We start from the raw sequence: 16702 nt of genomic DNA, 5'->3' as shown, positions 1-16702 counted from the left end.
AGGGAGCTCTTCTTAATATTTTGACACCAAAATCATGTCGATACACCTTACCGACTGCGAGTAAAGCCACCCACGCTTTAACTTGACAGACTGTACATGTTTATTAGACCACATTTGAACACTAACTTTTGAGACATTTTGTACCAACAAGATAAGATACTTCCAGCAAATATTTGACTTAAATTTACAGGAAAACTAAAATTATAACATTTTCGCTTCAAAAAGCGAATGTTTAACCTCAAGAAAATTCTTTTTCCAACGAAATAGTACATTTTTGTCCTAAAAGATTAATTTTTAAGAGAGGTAAATGAATTTTCAATGAAATGAACGAATCTTTTAACCAAAAAATGCATGTTTAAGAAATTAGTCCAGTTTTTAACAGTAAACGAGATATTTTTAATAAAAAATAATGTAGTTCTAGTCTTCCAGAATTTTCAAGCCACATTCAAAATTAATTTTCTATGACAAGAAATTACATTTCAAACCAAAGATGTAGCACTTTAATTTTCAGCTAGTAAATTAAGTATTTTATTATCGTGCTGCTTCTTATTAATGCAATGCTAGATTACTGTATATTTGGTATTATTAATTTAATAATGATGGACTTAGTATAGCGGAATTTTTCACAACATTAGCATTGCACGATCTAAGAAATTTAGTTCAATATTATTATTTTAATCCATATTGTTTCAAAATGAAAATAACGAATGGAGCGAAATTGCATTTTTGAAATTTAAATTTTAAGTGTTACTATATCTGAGCTGAGAAATCTCGAAAGTAATGCAGGTAGTAATACAGACCCTATTTCAGAATAGTTTAGTAACCGTCATAAAATTTTCAGTGAGTGGCAAGAAATTTCTAGAGAAATCTTCACGTCCAAATATACATAAATTACCTTGGCGTAATAAAGCTTTAAATACGGAGATCCACGCGGATTCGACAATTTTAGAAACTCTGGTCAATTTTGCTATCGAAAAGTATCGCGTTTCATCTTGGTCTAAGATCAGTTCGCTGCACTTTATCTGAAACATGTTGCAGGGATATTATAAAACATCTGAGATTTCGGTCTAAGTAATTTTGGTCTTTCGACTTAATTCAGCCTCTAAGTACGATGTAATTTATTAATATTGGAGGTGCAAATTGCATTGACAAACTTTTAGGAATGTACTAAACATAGTTTCTTTCCATGTATTAATAAATAAGGATCTAAAGTACCGAAATGTATATTTAAATGAAATTAGTATACCCAGAACAACGCTTGAATTTATACTGGACTTTAGAAAGAAATAATAGCCAAAAGCTATTTTTGACAGATACAAAAACCACCGAATGTTTTTAAATATGCATGTAACACGTTTCACATATTACTGTGGAAAGACACTCTATTACTGGTATTTTTATTATATTAATAGATTGTGTCAGTCCACTAAGTTTCCTCCGAAACGTTTTCTGGACAGGATTAAAAAATCCCCAAAACATTGCGATCCGTTTTTTTAATATTGAAAATAAACCTTCTAGGTGGAATATTGAACAATGCTTTATGTCATTATATATTATGTGCTTACTTTCTTATTTTCCCACTACATTAATAACACAGTATCCAGTCCACATATACAAGTCTCTATGTATACACTCAAAACACTTTTTTAACCATTCTTTTCACTTAACATAAGAGCGCAACAAGCGTAAAACACAACTGAACGTTCATTGGCTAGGTCTTCAGTGGGTTGGATCATGGCGCCCATGGCAAGCATGGAAAATTCTACGCTCCTGTGCAAAACAACTTCATCAAAATCTATTTGCCTCTACCACTAATTTTCCGCGTTTTATTTATTTTTATGTGAAAAGATGATTTTTGCAGAATTTGAAATAAGTATCGTTATAAATATTTGAAAAATTAATAATGAAATTATCACTTAAGAATCTCGTATCACACGCTTACTCGCGTTCTCGTTATATGTTCATTTATTTATGTACATTTTTGTAAACAAGGATCGTTTTTTTATTCATAGAAACATGTATATCATTTGAGTATAATATATTATAATTGACAGGTTATGTTAAGAATATTTCTTCGTATTTCTTCTACAATACAAGGAATGGAAGTTATATATTTTTAAATATTTTACATTATCTATGACACAAACTGTATTATTTTAAAACTAATTTCATTGACTTAGAAATTGTACAATTCCTTTATCTTTTAACAACTTTTATTTGATTTCTTCGCTTATAGCATTTATTACATTTTAAATATACTTCATTTCGGTCGCTCACTTTTCCAATATGGCTGGTTGTGGTGGAGTTGCTTCTTATTGGTTAACTTTTTTTGAGTTGCGTGTGGCTAGACCGTGTATTCTTAGATCATGGAAGTATATAGTTCAGTTGTTCAAGACAAATTGTTTTCTGTTCACTGTACGTCAAGCACCGTCGACTCCAATAGACGAGATGGCGAGCTAGGAAAGTAGTTGTCTTGCTTGTTGTAGATGGCTCTGATGTCGAATATCAGCAAAGTGGGAGGAATGGGTGGTGAAGGATATACTATCGCGAAGGATCAGCTGAGCACGGGCTGTGGTCACTAATAAACGCAACCGTGAAGAAACATACTTTGATCCTATTTTGCGGGATCGTTAGAAGGCTCTGTAGTACTTTTCCCCGCTACACGTCGCTCAGTTGCCTAAGTTTATCTATCTCTCTTACTCCTCCGTTGTTTTCCGAACGTCAGCACATGTGAAACCTAACCCATTAAGAACGGTTTGTTTCGACCTGGTGATTATCGTTTCAGTACACAACTGAAAACTTAAAGAGGGAGCGGTACCTTCTGTATTATTACCATAAAAACAAAGTCATATTTTGAGAAAGGAACCTGCCGATAAGAAAATTTATGTCGAAAATGATTACAAAATTTTAATGAAAACTGCTTTCAAACATACTTCCATCATCTTTCGTTTTGCCTTAGAAAACGCTTTCATGAAAAAAGCAATAGAAAAACAAGCAGAAATATATAAATAATTATTCCGGTAATTATTTATGTATTTTTATTTGTTTTTTTAAATTTATTAGGTTTTTTAATTACATTATCTACAAATCATCTGGATATGACCTCAATAATCTATTATCTTATCTTAAAAACCTGCGGGCACGTTTGGTGGCACCACCGTCGATTATAGGTCTGCACTTCTAAAGCATTGAGTGACCACAGTCTGGCTGAGCTGAGCCGTCAGCACACTAGGTACAGTCTTAAGGGCATGTGACACAGCTAAATACCTATATTACCGACCTCACTTTTTCAGTTCACTGAATGTTTTTTTGATCCTAAGAACTTTTTTTGTAAATAAAATATGGAGCTGAAACCGTGGAAAATGTATTAGAGTACAATAAAATACGTTTAGGTACTGCATTTTGGTAGGAACTTCACTGAAAATTATTTTGATCTTTTTTCTGAACCTTGAAATTTTTTGAACGTTCGAACTTTTTTATGCGTAAAATATTGGTCTCAAACTTTGAGAAATGCAAGAGCCGAAAGAAAACTACGTTTAAGTACAAAGCTTAATAATAAAAGATTAAAAAAAAAATTTTCAACTATCAATTCCATCGGCATCAGCCGGTAACGTTGTACACCCAAATACGAACCCTGGCGGCCACTAGACGAGGCTCTAGAGGGTTCGTATTTTCGTGTACAACGTTACCGGCTGATGCCGATGGAATTGATAGTTGAAATTTTTTTTACATCTTTTATTATTAAGATTTGTACTTAAACGTAGTTTTCTTTCGGCTCTTGCATTTCTTAAAGTTTCAGACCGACATTTTATGTGTAAAAAAATTTCGAACGTTCACAAAATTTCGAGGTTCAGAAAAAAGATAAAATAATTTTCAGTGAAGTTCCTACCAAAATTCAGTACCTAAACGTACTTTATTCTACTCTAATACATTTTCCAAAGTTTCAGCTCGATATTTTATTTACAAAAAAAGTTCTTAGGTTCAAAAGAACATTCAGTGAACTGATAAAATGAGGTCAGTAATATAGGTATTTAGCTGTTTCACATACCCTTAAGGCTAAAATGTGAACGAATTTAATGATTTCTATCTCCCCTAGGTGGCGCCTGTGTTGATGCTTGTGTGGTGGAAGGGGAAGATCAGGAATATAGGAATATAGCGGACATGTAAATAACGAGTGAGTGATTATATTAAGCACGTCTCCAAATTATTTACATTTTCTGTTTTAAACAAATTTACATTATTTTTATTTTTAAATTGAAAAGGAGACCGTTCTGCTTGGAGTAGTACTCAAGTGTTGGGCCTAATGTCTCTGTTTATATATTTTTTTATTCGTCCTGTTAATCTAAATTAAAGAATATATTATAATTTGCACGGTTGGGCGGCGGAGCTGGGGGAGGGGTTGCCGGAATAGAGCTGTAGTTTGTTCTATCTCCACTAGATGGCGTTACTTCGTTACTTTGCTAAGTTCATATTCTTTAACATGGGACTCTACGCAGTGTAGCCGTCAGATATGAGGTTCCGGAATCGACGGTGAGAATCGATTCTCGATTCTTCGATTTCAAAAAAACATGTCGATTCCGGGAATCGAAGAATCGACCTTAAGAATCGATTCCAACGATTCCCGCCCCTTTATAAAACCCGCGATTATTTGAAAATATAATTAAATTAACTAATTAATTATCTAATATTGTTTAAAATTAATTGTTATTTTATAATATTATTAATTTGATTAAAAAATTAATAAACAGTAATCCAGTCTAAATATTAGTTTTTATTTCGACAGAAAATCAATCAAACTCAAAATTAATGTGCAACCTTATTAAATTCAATTATTAAATGGAAATTTATATCCACATTTCAAAGTCCAGCGACGCTAAAAATATTAGCTGGTTTAAGTGCTTTCTCAAGAGCCTGTTTATGAGCTTGTTAATAATTTGACCAGCTTTAGAAAACAGCCTCTCGGAAGGCACTAAAGTTGCCAGAATGGGCAAATACTCTAATGCTACCTTATACAAATTTGGATACGCATGCTTGATGTTATTCCATTCTTCGAATGGATTCACATAGCGAGGAGCGGTTGACCGATTTAAGTACTGTCGGAGCTCTACAGATAAGCTTCCAGCAGTATCAGTGTCCGCCTCGGGTAACTGTTGCGAACGCAAGGCATCGTGATTAACCCAGATGTCGTTCACCTGGCTATCTCCAGGCTGATCCTGTGGCATGTCCCTAGCGCGTTCCTCATCCCCCGTCTCCGCAATTTTCGCCTTTAACTCCCTATCTGAAATAAAAAACCGAATCAGCAAAAATAATATTTAAAGACTCTTTATTTAGTAGAAATGATTTGAATGTTTAATTAATTGTTACCAATAGATGACAGTGCTCTCGCAAACTTTCCAGCATCTGTGAAGTGTAGTTTCTTGAATCAGGGGTCGAGGATGGTGGCCTTAGCAGGCATCGATAGTTTCTCCATGAAGCCCAATCGCTTTTCAATTTCGGCGAGTAATGAGTGCTTAATATTGAAAGAAACTGGGTGGACTGCGTTGCACTCTCTTAAAGTCTAAAAAATAGAAACAATAAATTATAATTCAAGCTAAAATAATGGTAAATGTTAATATATTTAAAATATTACCTTGCTCAGAAGTGAACAGATAGGGATGGCCTTGCTTAATGTTACGACTTCTCCCCGCAGATCTCCTTTGTGACTTGCCATGCTGGTTTTAGAAGATCCCGAACCTCCCTTGCAAGTTCCTCCTCTTCTCCCGTAATCATTGGTGGTGGCTTTTCCTTGCTATTTTTCTCTCGTGTTATTTTCGCAAGAACTCGCTTTACGAGTTCGCACAATAGGAGGAATGGGTCGAGCATCTGATAAACTGAGTTCCATCTGGTGCGAACCTCTTGGATTAGTGTCAAGCACTCTGCCTCAGCTTTCCTCCACTCAGTCATCTGTAGCAATTTTAATCTTTCAGAAGCCCGTTCACTTTTTCTAAAGAATTTTACAATCATCTTTAATTTCGAGACGACTGTCTTGAAAGAAGGTAAGTCATCGTCTCGCCCTCTATCTTCAACGTCTACATCTAGAATTATTTGGTCCTTTTCATCTTCGCTATCTTCAAAGACAGGCAAGGGCAACGGAACTTCTTCTTGATCCATCTGGTTGTTGGTTTTATATCAACCTAACGCATCCGTAACTGCTAGATTTAAATTGTGAGCTAAGGAAGAGATTTGTTTCTGAGCACTTAACACTTGATTACGCGCTCCAACAACGTTTGGCCCATTATCCGTATCAATAGCCTTCACATTTGCGATATCCAGCCCCCAATCTAAGCAGAGAACCCTGAGGATGCTAGCTAGATTTTCAATTGTCTTTCTTTCGGGTACAGGCCTAGCTCCAATTTGAACAGATTTCATCTCCATGCTTGAAAAATTGAAAATGAATTGTATAATACAATAAACAAAAATATTTAACACAATAAAGGAGCGGCTGGTGGACCGGGAAATGACTAGGAATTTGATAAATAATGTGGAAACTTATTTTAACATTAGTAATTAATGTGTAAACGAATTTCGACCTTAAAAATTATTGTGTACTTCTTTTCAGCTTTATGAATAAATCTGGATATTTATTTCCACGTTAGAAATTAATTTAGAAACTTGTTTCAATCTTAGAAATAAATTAAAAAATTTATTTCTAAGATCGAAATTAATTTTTACATTAGTTATTAATGTGTAACTAAATCTCCACCTTAAAAATTATTGTGAAATTTTTTTGCAGCTTTAGGAATAAATGTGGAAATTTATTTCCACCTTAGAAATTAATTTGGAAACTTGTTTCAATCTTAGAAATAATTTTAAAATTTTATTTCTAAGATCGAAATCAATTTTTACATTAGTCATTAATGCGTAAATAAATTTCCAACTTAAAAATTATTGTGAACTTCTTTCAACTTTAGGACTAAATCTGGAAATTTATTTCCACCTTGGAAATTAATTTCGCAACGCATTTCAAACTTGGACATCAATTAAAAAATTTATTTCTAGGGTTAAATTCAATTTTCACATTAGAAGTTAATGTGTAAATAAATTTCTACTCCAGAAATTAATGTGGAAAATTATTGAACAAATTTCCACCTTCAAAATGATTTTAAACATTTGTTTGAGCTTTAGAAATAAACCTGAAAAAACTAGGAATTTTTTTACTTCGGGATAATTTAAGGTTTATAGTTTAATATTTAATTAGTTTTTTTAAAGTTTATTTATAAATACCATCTAAATAGTGAGCAGTTATGCCTAAGTAAGCCCGTGTGGTCATCGATTCCTTCCACAAATCGGTTGTGAGTATAATATTGGTTTTTGTAGAGAGGATACTCTTCATTTTTACCTTTGAACTTCATACTTATTTTCCATCATCGCCGTGACAGTTTCAGCGCTTGGGGGGTTATAAAGCGGCTGCAAAGTTCTGACAAATTCTTTAAATCCCTTTCTCTCAGTCATGGATAGGGGCTAATTATCTGCTACTATCATATATAACAGAGCGTCAGTTGCATCAGCATAACGCTGACCTCCACCTGAAAAAGAAAAATACCAAGAAATATAGAAAACAAATAAATTTTTTATCCACAAAAAATATTTTTTTTTTTAAATTATTTCTCACTTACGAGAAAAGGAAGATATTTTTCAAAAGACGCACTCAGATTGCAGGTACTATTGCGAGTTTTCATCTTCTTCACTTCGCTTGACGAAGTTGGTACCTGAGTGATAAAAAAAATGTCTATTTCATTTTTCAAATTTAATCCTTCATGAAAACAAATCAATGACTTAATTATATCGAATAAAAGATATAACTGATATAACATTCCAGAATTAAAAATATTTAGAAATATGTACTTATTCAGTATGATGAGGGCATTGAATTTTGAGGTTAGGCTTTGCCGGACATATAATCGCGAATATTCAATTTCTCGTACTACCCTTTTATAGGTGTTTCTCTTTTGTTTTGTTGAAATTAATTAACCTGATGAACTTTCTGTAGGTGCTTTGTCATAGATGAAGTGCTATTGCAAAAAGTGAGATCCACGAGACAGTGGGAACAATGCACTTTTTCTCTCATTCCGACTTTTTTAAAGTGCAGCCACACTTCGCTTGGCGGAGACATCACACTCAACTTTTAGAATTTTATTAAAGTGCATATTTGGCCGGACACAATTTTCACAATGGAACGTTAACCTAGCGCAAGGAATCGATTCTTCCGAGGAATCGGAATCGACCCTGGGATCCCTATTCAGGTACAGCACGGTCAGAGCCAGAGACATTGGCTTGAGCCTAACAAAAATATAAATATAATTCTGGCAAGGCATCATCCTCATGGGTGTGTCTCTTGCTTTGAAAAATACATGAGGAGAGTCTGTTGGTTGTGATTCTGTACTTCGTAAAGTCTTTTTTCTGCTTTGCGGTAACAGCTTGAATGTAGACCTTCCACAATTGTTTTATTATTGCCAAATCATGCAATATGGCTTCCCAAATGGGGACAGTCACTTCAATTTATTACACTGTATGTCGCCCAGCCCCATGCATCGCCCCCACTTTTCTGTTTTCTTACGATCCGAAGAGCAATTGTCGGTTAAACTCATCCAACAGATGGCGCCACAAAAAGTAGGTCTGTCTTTTTCATTGAATTGCATTAAGAAAAAGCAAAAATAATTAAAAACTTGATGCTGTTTGCAAATAAACAAAAAAAAAATAGATGAAAAAATAAGTCTAACTATTACTAATTATTTCGAAAAAGAAAAAGTTATGAAAATATGTAGTTTAATATGAATAAAATTTAATTTTGAGATACATTTTGAAAGCAGTTCGAACTTTATATTTTTGTGATTTATTTTGCTCACATGATTGATTTTATTATTTGTTAAAATTATTAATTTAGCTAATGAAAAAATTAATAATATTAAAGACCTCAATGACAAAAATACTTAAAACATATACATGATCAGAAGTATAAAAAAAATATGACGTATAATGTACATTAAGGGAATAATTTGGTAAAAAGTCAATGGAAAGAGTAATGAATGAGAAAGTGGATTTAATATTCTTTAATATAAAGTGTATATTTATTTAAATTGAACCAAATATCATATATACATTTATACAGTGCAATCATTTATTTGTTGCTTAATATTGAAAGCTTTTTTCTCGCTGCATTCAACCCCTAATAATTTTATTAACAAAATTTAATACAAAGGAAATTTTGAATTAAACAGTTAATTATATTATTTCAAACCTCATTTCTAAAATGAATAGACTACAAACTATTAAACTCAATGAACAAACGTACCGTACTCATGACGCACAGTAGGAGGAAATTCACTTTTTTCGTTCAGCTTGACGCTCCGAACTTTTGTCTTCTCTATTTGTTTATTAATAATTTTTCTTCTTAAAGCATGGTAAAACTGAAATTGTGTACATAAAAATTTTTTACGCTTTGATAACTTATCAGGAAAACTTTATATTGTCTTAAATTAATGCTTAGGGAATCATAAAATACAAATAATTTCTTTATCATTCCATTTATTTGTTGCAAACAAATTTGATAATAAAATTAACAAACAGTCTTATCATCGGTAAAATTTTTTGGTGCTTAAAGTGCTTTACATTAATGTTGGAATGACATGTAATAACAAAAATAGTTTAAAAGTTTATAATAACTATTGTTATAAACAATTCTTGTGGCAAAATATTATAATTTGAAATTTTTCAAATTATCATTTCCTTCAAGCGCCAGGTAGAATTCAGTTATTCCCTAAAACAATAAATATTTAATGATATTTGATCAAATATACCAATTTAAATTTTTGTAAATACATTAGAAAAAGAAATTAAAAATGTTGATCCTTTCGCATAGAATTTTTTTTACACTGGAAATATTTTAAGCTGTTAGGCGAATAACTGCTAGTCACAAAAATATTTGAGAAGTTAACAATAACCATTGTTATAAATAATTCTCGTGACAAAATATTCAAATGTAAGGTTTTATCAAAATTCTTATTTTCTTTAATCGCTACAATGGCTACGGATATTCCTAAACAATGTATCTTTGATCATATTTAGTGGAATATAACAACTTACATGTTTCTAAACAATTTACATAAAAAATGTCCCAATGTTGGCAGTTTCATTTGGAAAAAATCGGATTTTCAATCGTAATAGATTAGAAATGAATCATAACACTGCATGCTAAGATTCACTCAATACAAAATTTTTTGACAATAACCCACCGACTTGGCCATCAAAGAAAATTTAAATTTGATAAAACCTGAAGTTTAAATATGTTGGCACAAGAATTGCTAATAACAGTGGTTATTGCTAACTCTTCTAATATTTTTGTGACTAGCAGTCATTTGCCCAATAGCTTAAAACACTTCCAGTGCAAAAAAATTGCCTATGTGAAAGGGCAAAGATTTTAAATTTGTTTGTTCTAATTTTTTAACAAAAATTTAAATTGTTATATTTTATAAAATATTTATTATTTTAAGGAATACCTGAAATCGTTCTGGCCATTGAAGGAAATTATAATTTGAAAAATCTCAAATTCTAATATTTTGACACAAAAATTGTTTATCACAGTGGTTATTATAAACTTTTAAATTATTTTAGTTATCAAATGTCATTCCTACATAATGGGAAGCACTTTTAGCAACAAAAATTTTTCACCGATAATAAGACTTTGTTCATACTTTGATTGGAAAAATTATTAATAAAATAGTGCATTTCCTCCAACTGTGCGTCATGAGTACAGTACGTTTGTTTATAGATTTTAATAGCTTATAGTCTGTTTATTTTAGAAATAAGGTTTGCAATAATATAATTAACTATTTAATTCGAAAGCTCCTTTAAATTTAAATTTTTAAATCAAATTAATAGGGGCTGAATGCAGCGAGAAAAAGGTTTCCAAGATGATAAATAAGAAAATTGATTTAACATTATTTAATATAATGTATATATTTATTTAAATTGAACCAAACCAAAATATATACATTATATTAAATAATGTTAAATCAATTTTCTTATTTATCATTCGTGTCATTGACTTGTTACCAAATGATTCCCTCACACATTTTAATTATAATTACCACTACTTTTTAACAATGTTTCCTTCAAAACTTGAAAATATTAAGATTTTAAAGGTACAAAGATTTTTTACTTTGCAACTTAAGTTGCAATCTTACATATTCTAATTATTATTATATTTATATTGAATATAAGTATTATATTTTTAATTAATTCTTCTGATCATGTATATGTTTTCAATATTTTTGTCATTGAGATCTTAAATATTATTTATTTTTCATTAGCTACATTAATAATTTCAACAATAAATAATTTTGTATAACTAGAAAAAAATAATAAAATCAATAATATCAGCAAAATAAATAATAGAAATTTGAAGTTCGAACTGCTTTCAAAATGTATCTCAAAATTAAATTTTATTCATATTAAACTACATATCTTTATGACTTTTTCTTTTTTGAAATAATTAGTAATAGTTAATCTTATTTTTTAATATATTATTTTTTGTTTATTTGCAAACTGCATCAAGTTTTTAATTATTTTTGCTTTTTCTTAATGCAATTCAATGAAAAAGACAGACCTACTTTTTGTGGTGCTATCTGTTGGCTTAGTTTGACCGACATTTCCCTTCCGGGTCGAAAGAAAACTACTTCTATACAAATACACGGTCGAGGCAGGGGGCTGATTTCGCTTGTGCTACATTTGGCATTAATTCTTTCAAAATCCTTTTAAATTTGACTTAGCATCAATTTTAATCACGGAGAATAGGCACAAGGAGACCAAACTAGTAGAACTGAAAATGAACATTTTTCTGTTGCTAGAAGTACGCACACGCGCATGTTCAAAATCACACTTGCGTATAGTTCAAAACTTCCCGAGCGTGGCGTGCCAACCGCACTTAAAAAAAATATGGCTGCCGACGTGAAGGCGAGTCAAATGTAAATAATTATTGATTGAACAATTAATAGTTTGTAAATAAATGTAAGGATGTCAAAATTAAAAATCTCTGTATAAAAGCAAAAGTTTTCAACAAGTGTGATTTCAAGCATAGTGTACAAGATTTTCAGAGTAGTATAAGTTGTATGTTTATTGTTTTTGTTACGAACGTGTCGAATACCTGTCGCACACATAGTGTTGGTAAAAGTAATTAGATATTTTCATAAACATACTACCTACCTCTTCCATGGCGAATAATTTTGTATTCCACAAAAATTTCACACAATCCTGTCTGATTATTAATTATTTATTTGTTCGAGCTACCTGCGAAAACAAAACAATGGAGGCGGCGATATATATTTTTTAAAGTGCGGTTGGCACGCCACATTCGGAAAGTTTTGAACTATACATAAGTGTGATTTTACACATGTGTATGTGCGTACTTCTGGTAACAGAAAAGTGACTGTCTTGGGTGAAATCCATGTATTACAGATTGGTCTCCTTATATCTATTCTTTATGATTTTAACGACATACTAAAAAAATCCCACGTACGCAACACACAGTGACACATGCGCACGAAATTTTAGTTGTGTTACTTGTTGTACGTGGCGCTTCGCTTACTTTACGGCGCCACGAACTTAGCATTGAGTCAACGGTGCTTGCTGTACGTGCTCTGCAATGCTGTCGACAGTTGAGGGAATTGAATGCAAGCTATTGCTGTGATAAGCGCCGGGACAACAAGTGAAGTTTCTGTACAAAGCGAACTTTCAAAAGTTTTCAATTTTTTCTTTTTGAATTATAACGTATCCACTACTAGAAGAGTGCGATCTCAGCGACGTTTCTACCATTTCGACCGGCTTGGAAAAACATTTTGCGATCATGGCTACCGTATCATATCAAATATCAAATCTGCTGGAAAAGGTTAAAATCCTGTCTGATATCTCATGTAGTTCCATTTTTGATCAAATATTCCCATGTATGCGATACAAAGAAGCTGTTAAAAGCAAACACGACGATGATTCAGGCCTTTGTATCGCACATAACCTCAACATTATATCGATTAATTTTCGGATTTTTCGTGAAAGAGGTGTTCTTTATTGTAAATTAAGTTAATTTAATTTTGCGAAAAAGTTGCCTTCATTTAGGAATTGGAATTTTCAAGTTTCAGACTTCTAGATATTTATAAACTTTAAGATATAAAAAAGTTTAATTATAGGATTCTTGGATGTAAACATTTGTTTGTACTGCAGATGACATCCAGCGATAAAGACTTCAGATTTATGGCGACTAATGACTTGATGACAGAATTACAAAAAGATAGTATTAAACTGGATGATGATTCTGAAAGAAAAGTGGTTAAAATGCTACTAAAGTTACTCGAGGACAAAAATGGGGAAGTACAAAACCTTGCTGTGAAATGGTAAGACATTTGTTGCTTTATTTAGACAGAGTTTTTATTTTTAATAATAATAATAGAAGCCCTGCCGATGCAAAAGCATTGGGCCGCCAGTGGCTGTTTGTGCTAATTTTCAGCACCTAAACGGCACTGAGAAGTGATGGGAGGGTCATTTAATGGTCCTATTGTATGCGTCACGTACCGGGCGGGCAGAGTTATTTAAAGTACCTGGCCGAACCCAAACTGACTCTTCTTAGGATTTTCTTCAAATTATTAACACTTGTTTGATTTATGAATGTTCTCATCATACATATTTATAATTATAACTTATATAATAATATACTACTTTGAAGTTGAATTAAAAAATGTCTGTTTTGGCGTATCTCATTCCAATTGTAAACATTCAAAAGAAAAAGTTGGATATCTGAAATAATCGAAACCCGTAGATTCTGAATTTCTAATCTCGTAGATAATTTTAAAATTTTACAAATTTTGATTTTTAATCCCTTTCAGTTGGTCTGCTTGGTAACCGAGTCGCATAGGCATAGGCACACCGATTTTCATTAACACTATAGTGTACACTACTAACAGACCTTTCCAAAGACCTCACAGACTAGAGTTATTGGGTGAACATTGTCTTTTGAAAATTCAAATGGACACTTGAAGGGGAACTCAGGTATAGAAAACTAGCGTTACAGGAATTTCTGAAGATACAGCATTGACCAGTGCTTTTTCATTGCGTTTTCATCGACAGAGAGTAGATTATTTCGCCTACCAATTAATTAATTTCATTGCTATAAATATTTGTTTTTGTTTATGTATAATTGAATTTTTCCAAATTTGGCTTAATCTGAATTATGGAACTCAAAAATCGTAGCAATTTAGTCCTCTAGATCGGATTAATAGTGATAGAAGCCCTATTGTGGAACGAAGCAAGTATATTAGGAGGATGTCATAGTCATGACAGGATAGGTAGAAATTTTAGGAAGGTTAGCATATTTGGTACATTTTCACACGTGAATGTATATGACTTTTTGGAACAAATTTCTGAATGTAAAAGTAAGTTCTGAGTGTATATGTTACAAGAAAAGTATATAATCCGGCAATATATATAATCTCTAGGTGTTATATGGTATATAATGCCCAAGAGAGGCGAGGCAAAGTATGTAATACTCTATTATACAGATTGCCTCGGCATTATATTGCTACAGGAGATCAGGTAAATTGTATAATAAATATTCTCCATTATTTGAACAGTTAAAAAAATGTTGAATTAAATATTTTAATCAATTTTTTGTATTTTTCAAAAACAAATGTTAAAACTCAATTTTTAATGAAAAAAATATACTTTTGATTTTCTTTAAATTCTTTTTTATGTATAGTTACAATGTGATTTTAAACCTCTGTAAAGTCAGGATTTTCTGAATTTTTAAACTTATTTTCAACTTTTTAGTTAGTGTAAGCTGATAATTAATTCAAGCATAGAAACATAATTGTTCACCTAATATTGACGATTTTGAATACAATTTTTAAAAACTTCTTCTTTCTTATAAATACGTGTTAAATTTGGAGATTTGACATGAAATTATTCATTTCATAAATTGTTGAGTCATTGTTTAAAAGTTTGTTAAATCGTATCTATTCTGTATTAGTCTTAATATAGCATTAATTGAATTGTCGAGAACCATAAGGGGCTAACCCTTATTCGGAACATTTTTCAGAGAACGAAAAAACTCTTCACCTGTAAGGTCTTGGGATAGCCTTTTGAGGAACTTTGTTATTTTATTAAAAATAGTAAAATTCAATTTCTTCGCATTCTGAAAATAGCATGATACGTAGGGCAGTTTGGGCAATACACATTTTATATCAAATACAGTGAAACTCTTCTATAGCGTGTGGTATGTAATTTAATCTTTGAAAATAATTTCCCACAAATGTTTACCGCGACTGCGTTAACAAATCTCATTCGATCGACCCAATTTTTGGTCACTTTTTCGAGAACGACTGCAGAAGTTTCACGTATAAAGCGTTTAATGTTCGCCTCTAGCTCATCAGTTGTTTGCGGCTTGTCGGCGTATACGAGAGACTAAACGCAGCCTCATAAAAAAAATTCCCAGGGCGTCAAGTCGCAAGAGCAAGGTGGCCAATCGACATTACCCTTTGTCGATTTGATTCGTCTATCGAACAGCGTCTTCAAGAAATCGAAAGTTTCGACGGTCGTATGACTTGTTGCGGTAGACATTTATCGGAAATTATTTTCAAAGATTAAATTGCATACCATACGCTTCCAAAACAAACAATTGTTGTCAACGCATTTTTGTGTGCTTTATTTTAATTAAAAAAAAAACAACGTTAAAAAAATCCTTTATTTCGATAAGTTACAAAAAGTCTCAAATTTCCCATTTTTTTCACTAATTATTTTTTAAACAATTACTGTTTGTTCAAACTATTTTTTCTCACATGTAAAGTCATTGTTTTTCGGAATAAATCATACAGTTGATGAACTTCAATAATAATATTTCAAACTTAACATATTTGGAAATTAATTATTTGAACAATATTTTTTGTTTAAACAATTTTTCTTTAGTTTTTGTCGGTTTGATGACACAATTAACGAATGATAAAAATATTTTTTTCAGGATATTATTCTTGAAATTATTCAACATTATTTACATAAAACTGATATATTGCATTTTTTGGAGCATTTTCGGGCACAATACAAGGGGGTTGGAGGCGTCAACATTAAAAGTTATTGGGTGTGAATTATTGCTTAAAAATTCATTAAGAGGCGGTCCAGCTTTAATTTATAAATAGTTAAGCTTTTTTTTTTCATTTTTCCGAAATACGATCTTTTTTTTTTATTTAAAACCCCGTCATAATCTTGAAAGCTCGAGGGCACTAGTTAATGTTGACCGATTTAAAAAAATAGAACAAAAAAAAAGAATTTTGTTGTTAAATAAAAAATAGTTAAAATCATCTTTGAGAAGTTCTTGTGACGAATCTCTTAACAATTGTATTAGATTTTAATTTTAAAAAATTCAAAATTTTATGAAAATTGTAAATTAAAAATTGATTATATTACCCAATATTTTTGTGATAAAATTACCCTTTTTCATATCGTAGTGTGCTACATGTAAACCGAATCTTTTAACCGTTCATGAAATTCAACAAGAAAAAGTGATGTCACTGAGGACAGTAGCTACGCAGTAATTCCTTGCCATTAAATCAAAATGCCATTACAGTATCGATCATTATATTCAAAATAAAGATTATATACTTTGCCTATCTCGTGCTGGGCATTATGC

At 31.6% G+C, this 16702-nt stretch overlaps 2 protein-coding genes and 1 long non-coding RNA gene across 5 annotated transcripts in view; 1 reads left to right on the top strand and 2 right to left on the bottom strand.

Moving 5' to 3' along the window:
• Positions 1-1653, bottom strand: part of LOC117168031 — a 4985-nt gene extending 3332 nt beyond the window's left edge. Inside the window, exon 1 of one of the 2 annotated variants that reach the window (XM_033353357.1) lies at positions 1566-1653. The gene's annotated coding sequence lies outside the window, so the exon portion shown is untranslated. Of the gene's footprint in view, positions 1-895; positions 1009-1565 lie in introns of those variants that run through there. The other variant, XM_033353358.1, reaches the window with a different exon arrangement.
• A 3125-nt stretch (positions 1654-4778) lies between these two features.
• On the bottom strand, positions 4779-8554 carry LOC117168341. Its single transcript, XR_004466481.1, has 6 exons — positions 7885-8554; positions 7656-7748; positions 7264-7565; positions 5630-6415; positions 5365-5557; positions 4779-5278 (listed from the first exon to the last, which is right to left on the bottom strand). It is a non-coding gene; the product is annotated as an uncharacterized LOC117168341 (long non-coding RNA).
• A 4110-nt stretch (positions 8555-12664) lies between these two features.
• Positions 12665-16702, top strand: part of LOC117166900 (cullin-associated NEDD8-dissociated protein 1) — a 218244-nt gene continuing 214206 nt past the window's right edge. For both annotated transcript variants that reach the window (XM_033351339.1, XM_033351340.1), the window contains exons 1-2: positions 12665-12922; positions 13252-13421. In XM_033351339.1, coding sequence (XP_033207230.1) covers positions 12881-12922; positions 13252-13421 — 212 coding nt within the window. In that variant the 5' untranslated portion in view covers positions 12665-12880. The remainder of the gene's footprint in view (positions 12923-13251; positions 13422-16702) is intronic.

This window comes from Belonocnema kinseyi, chromosome 2 (assembly GCF_010883055.1).
Source record: "Belonocnema kinseyi isolate 2016_QV_RU_SX_M_011 chromosome 2, B_treatae_v1, whole genome shotgun sequence".
Classification (NCBI taxonomy): Eukaryota; Metazoa; Arthropoda; class Insecta; order Hymenoptera; family Cynipidae; genus Belonocnema; species Belonocnema kinseyi.
The sequence above is the reverse complement of the archived record's forward strand: the minus strand, read 5'-3'. Positions and strand labels throughout refer to the sequence as shown.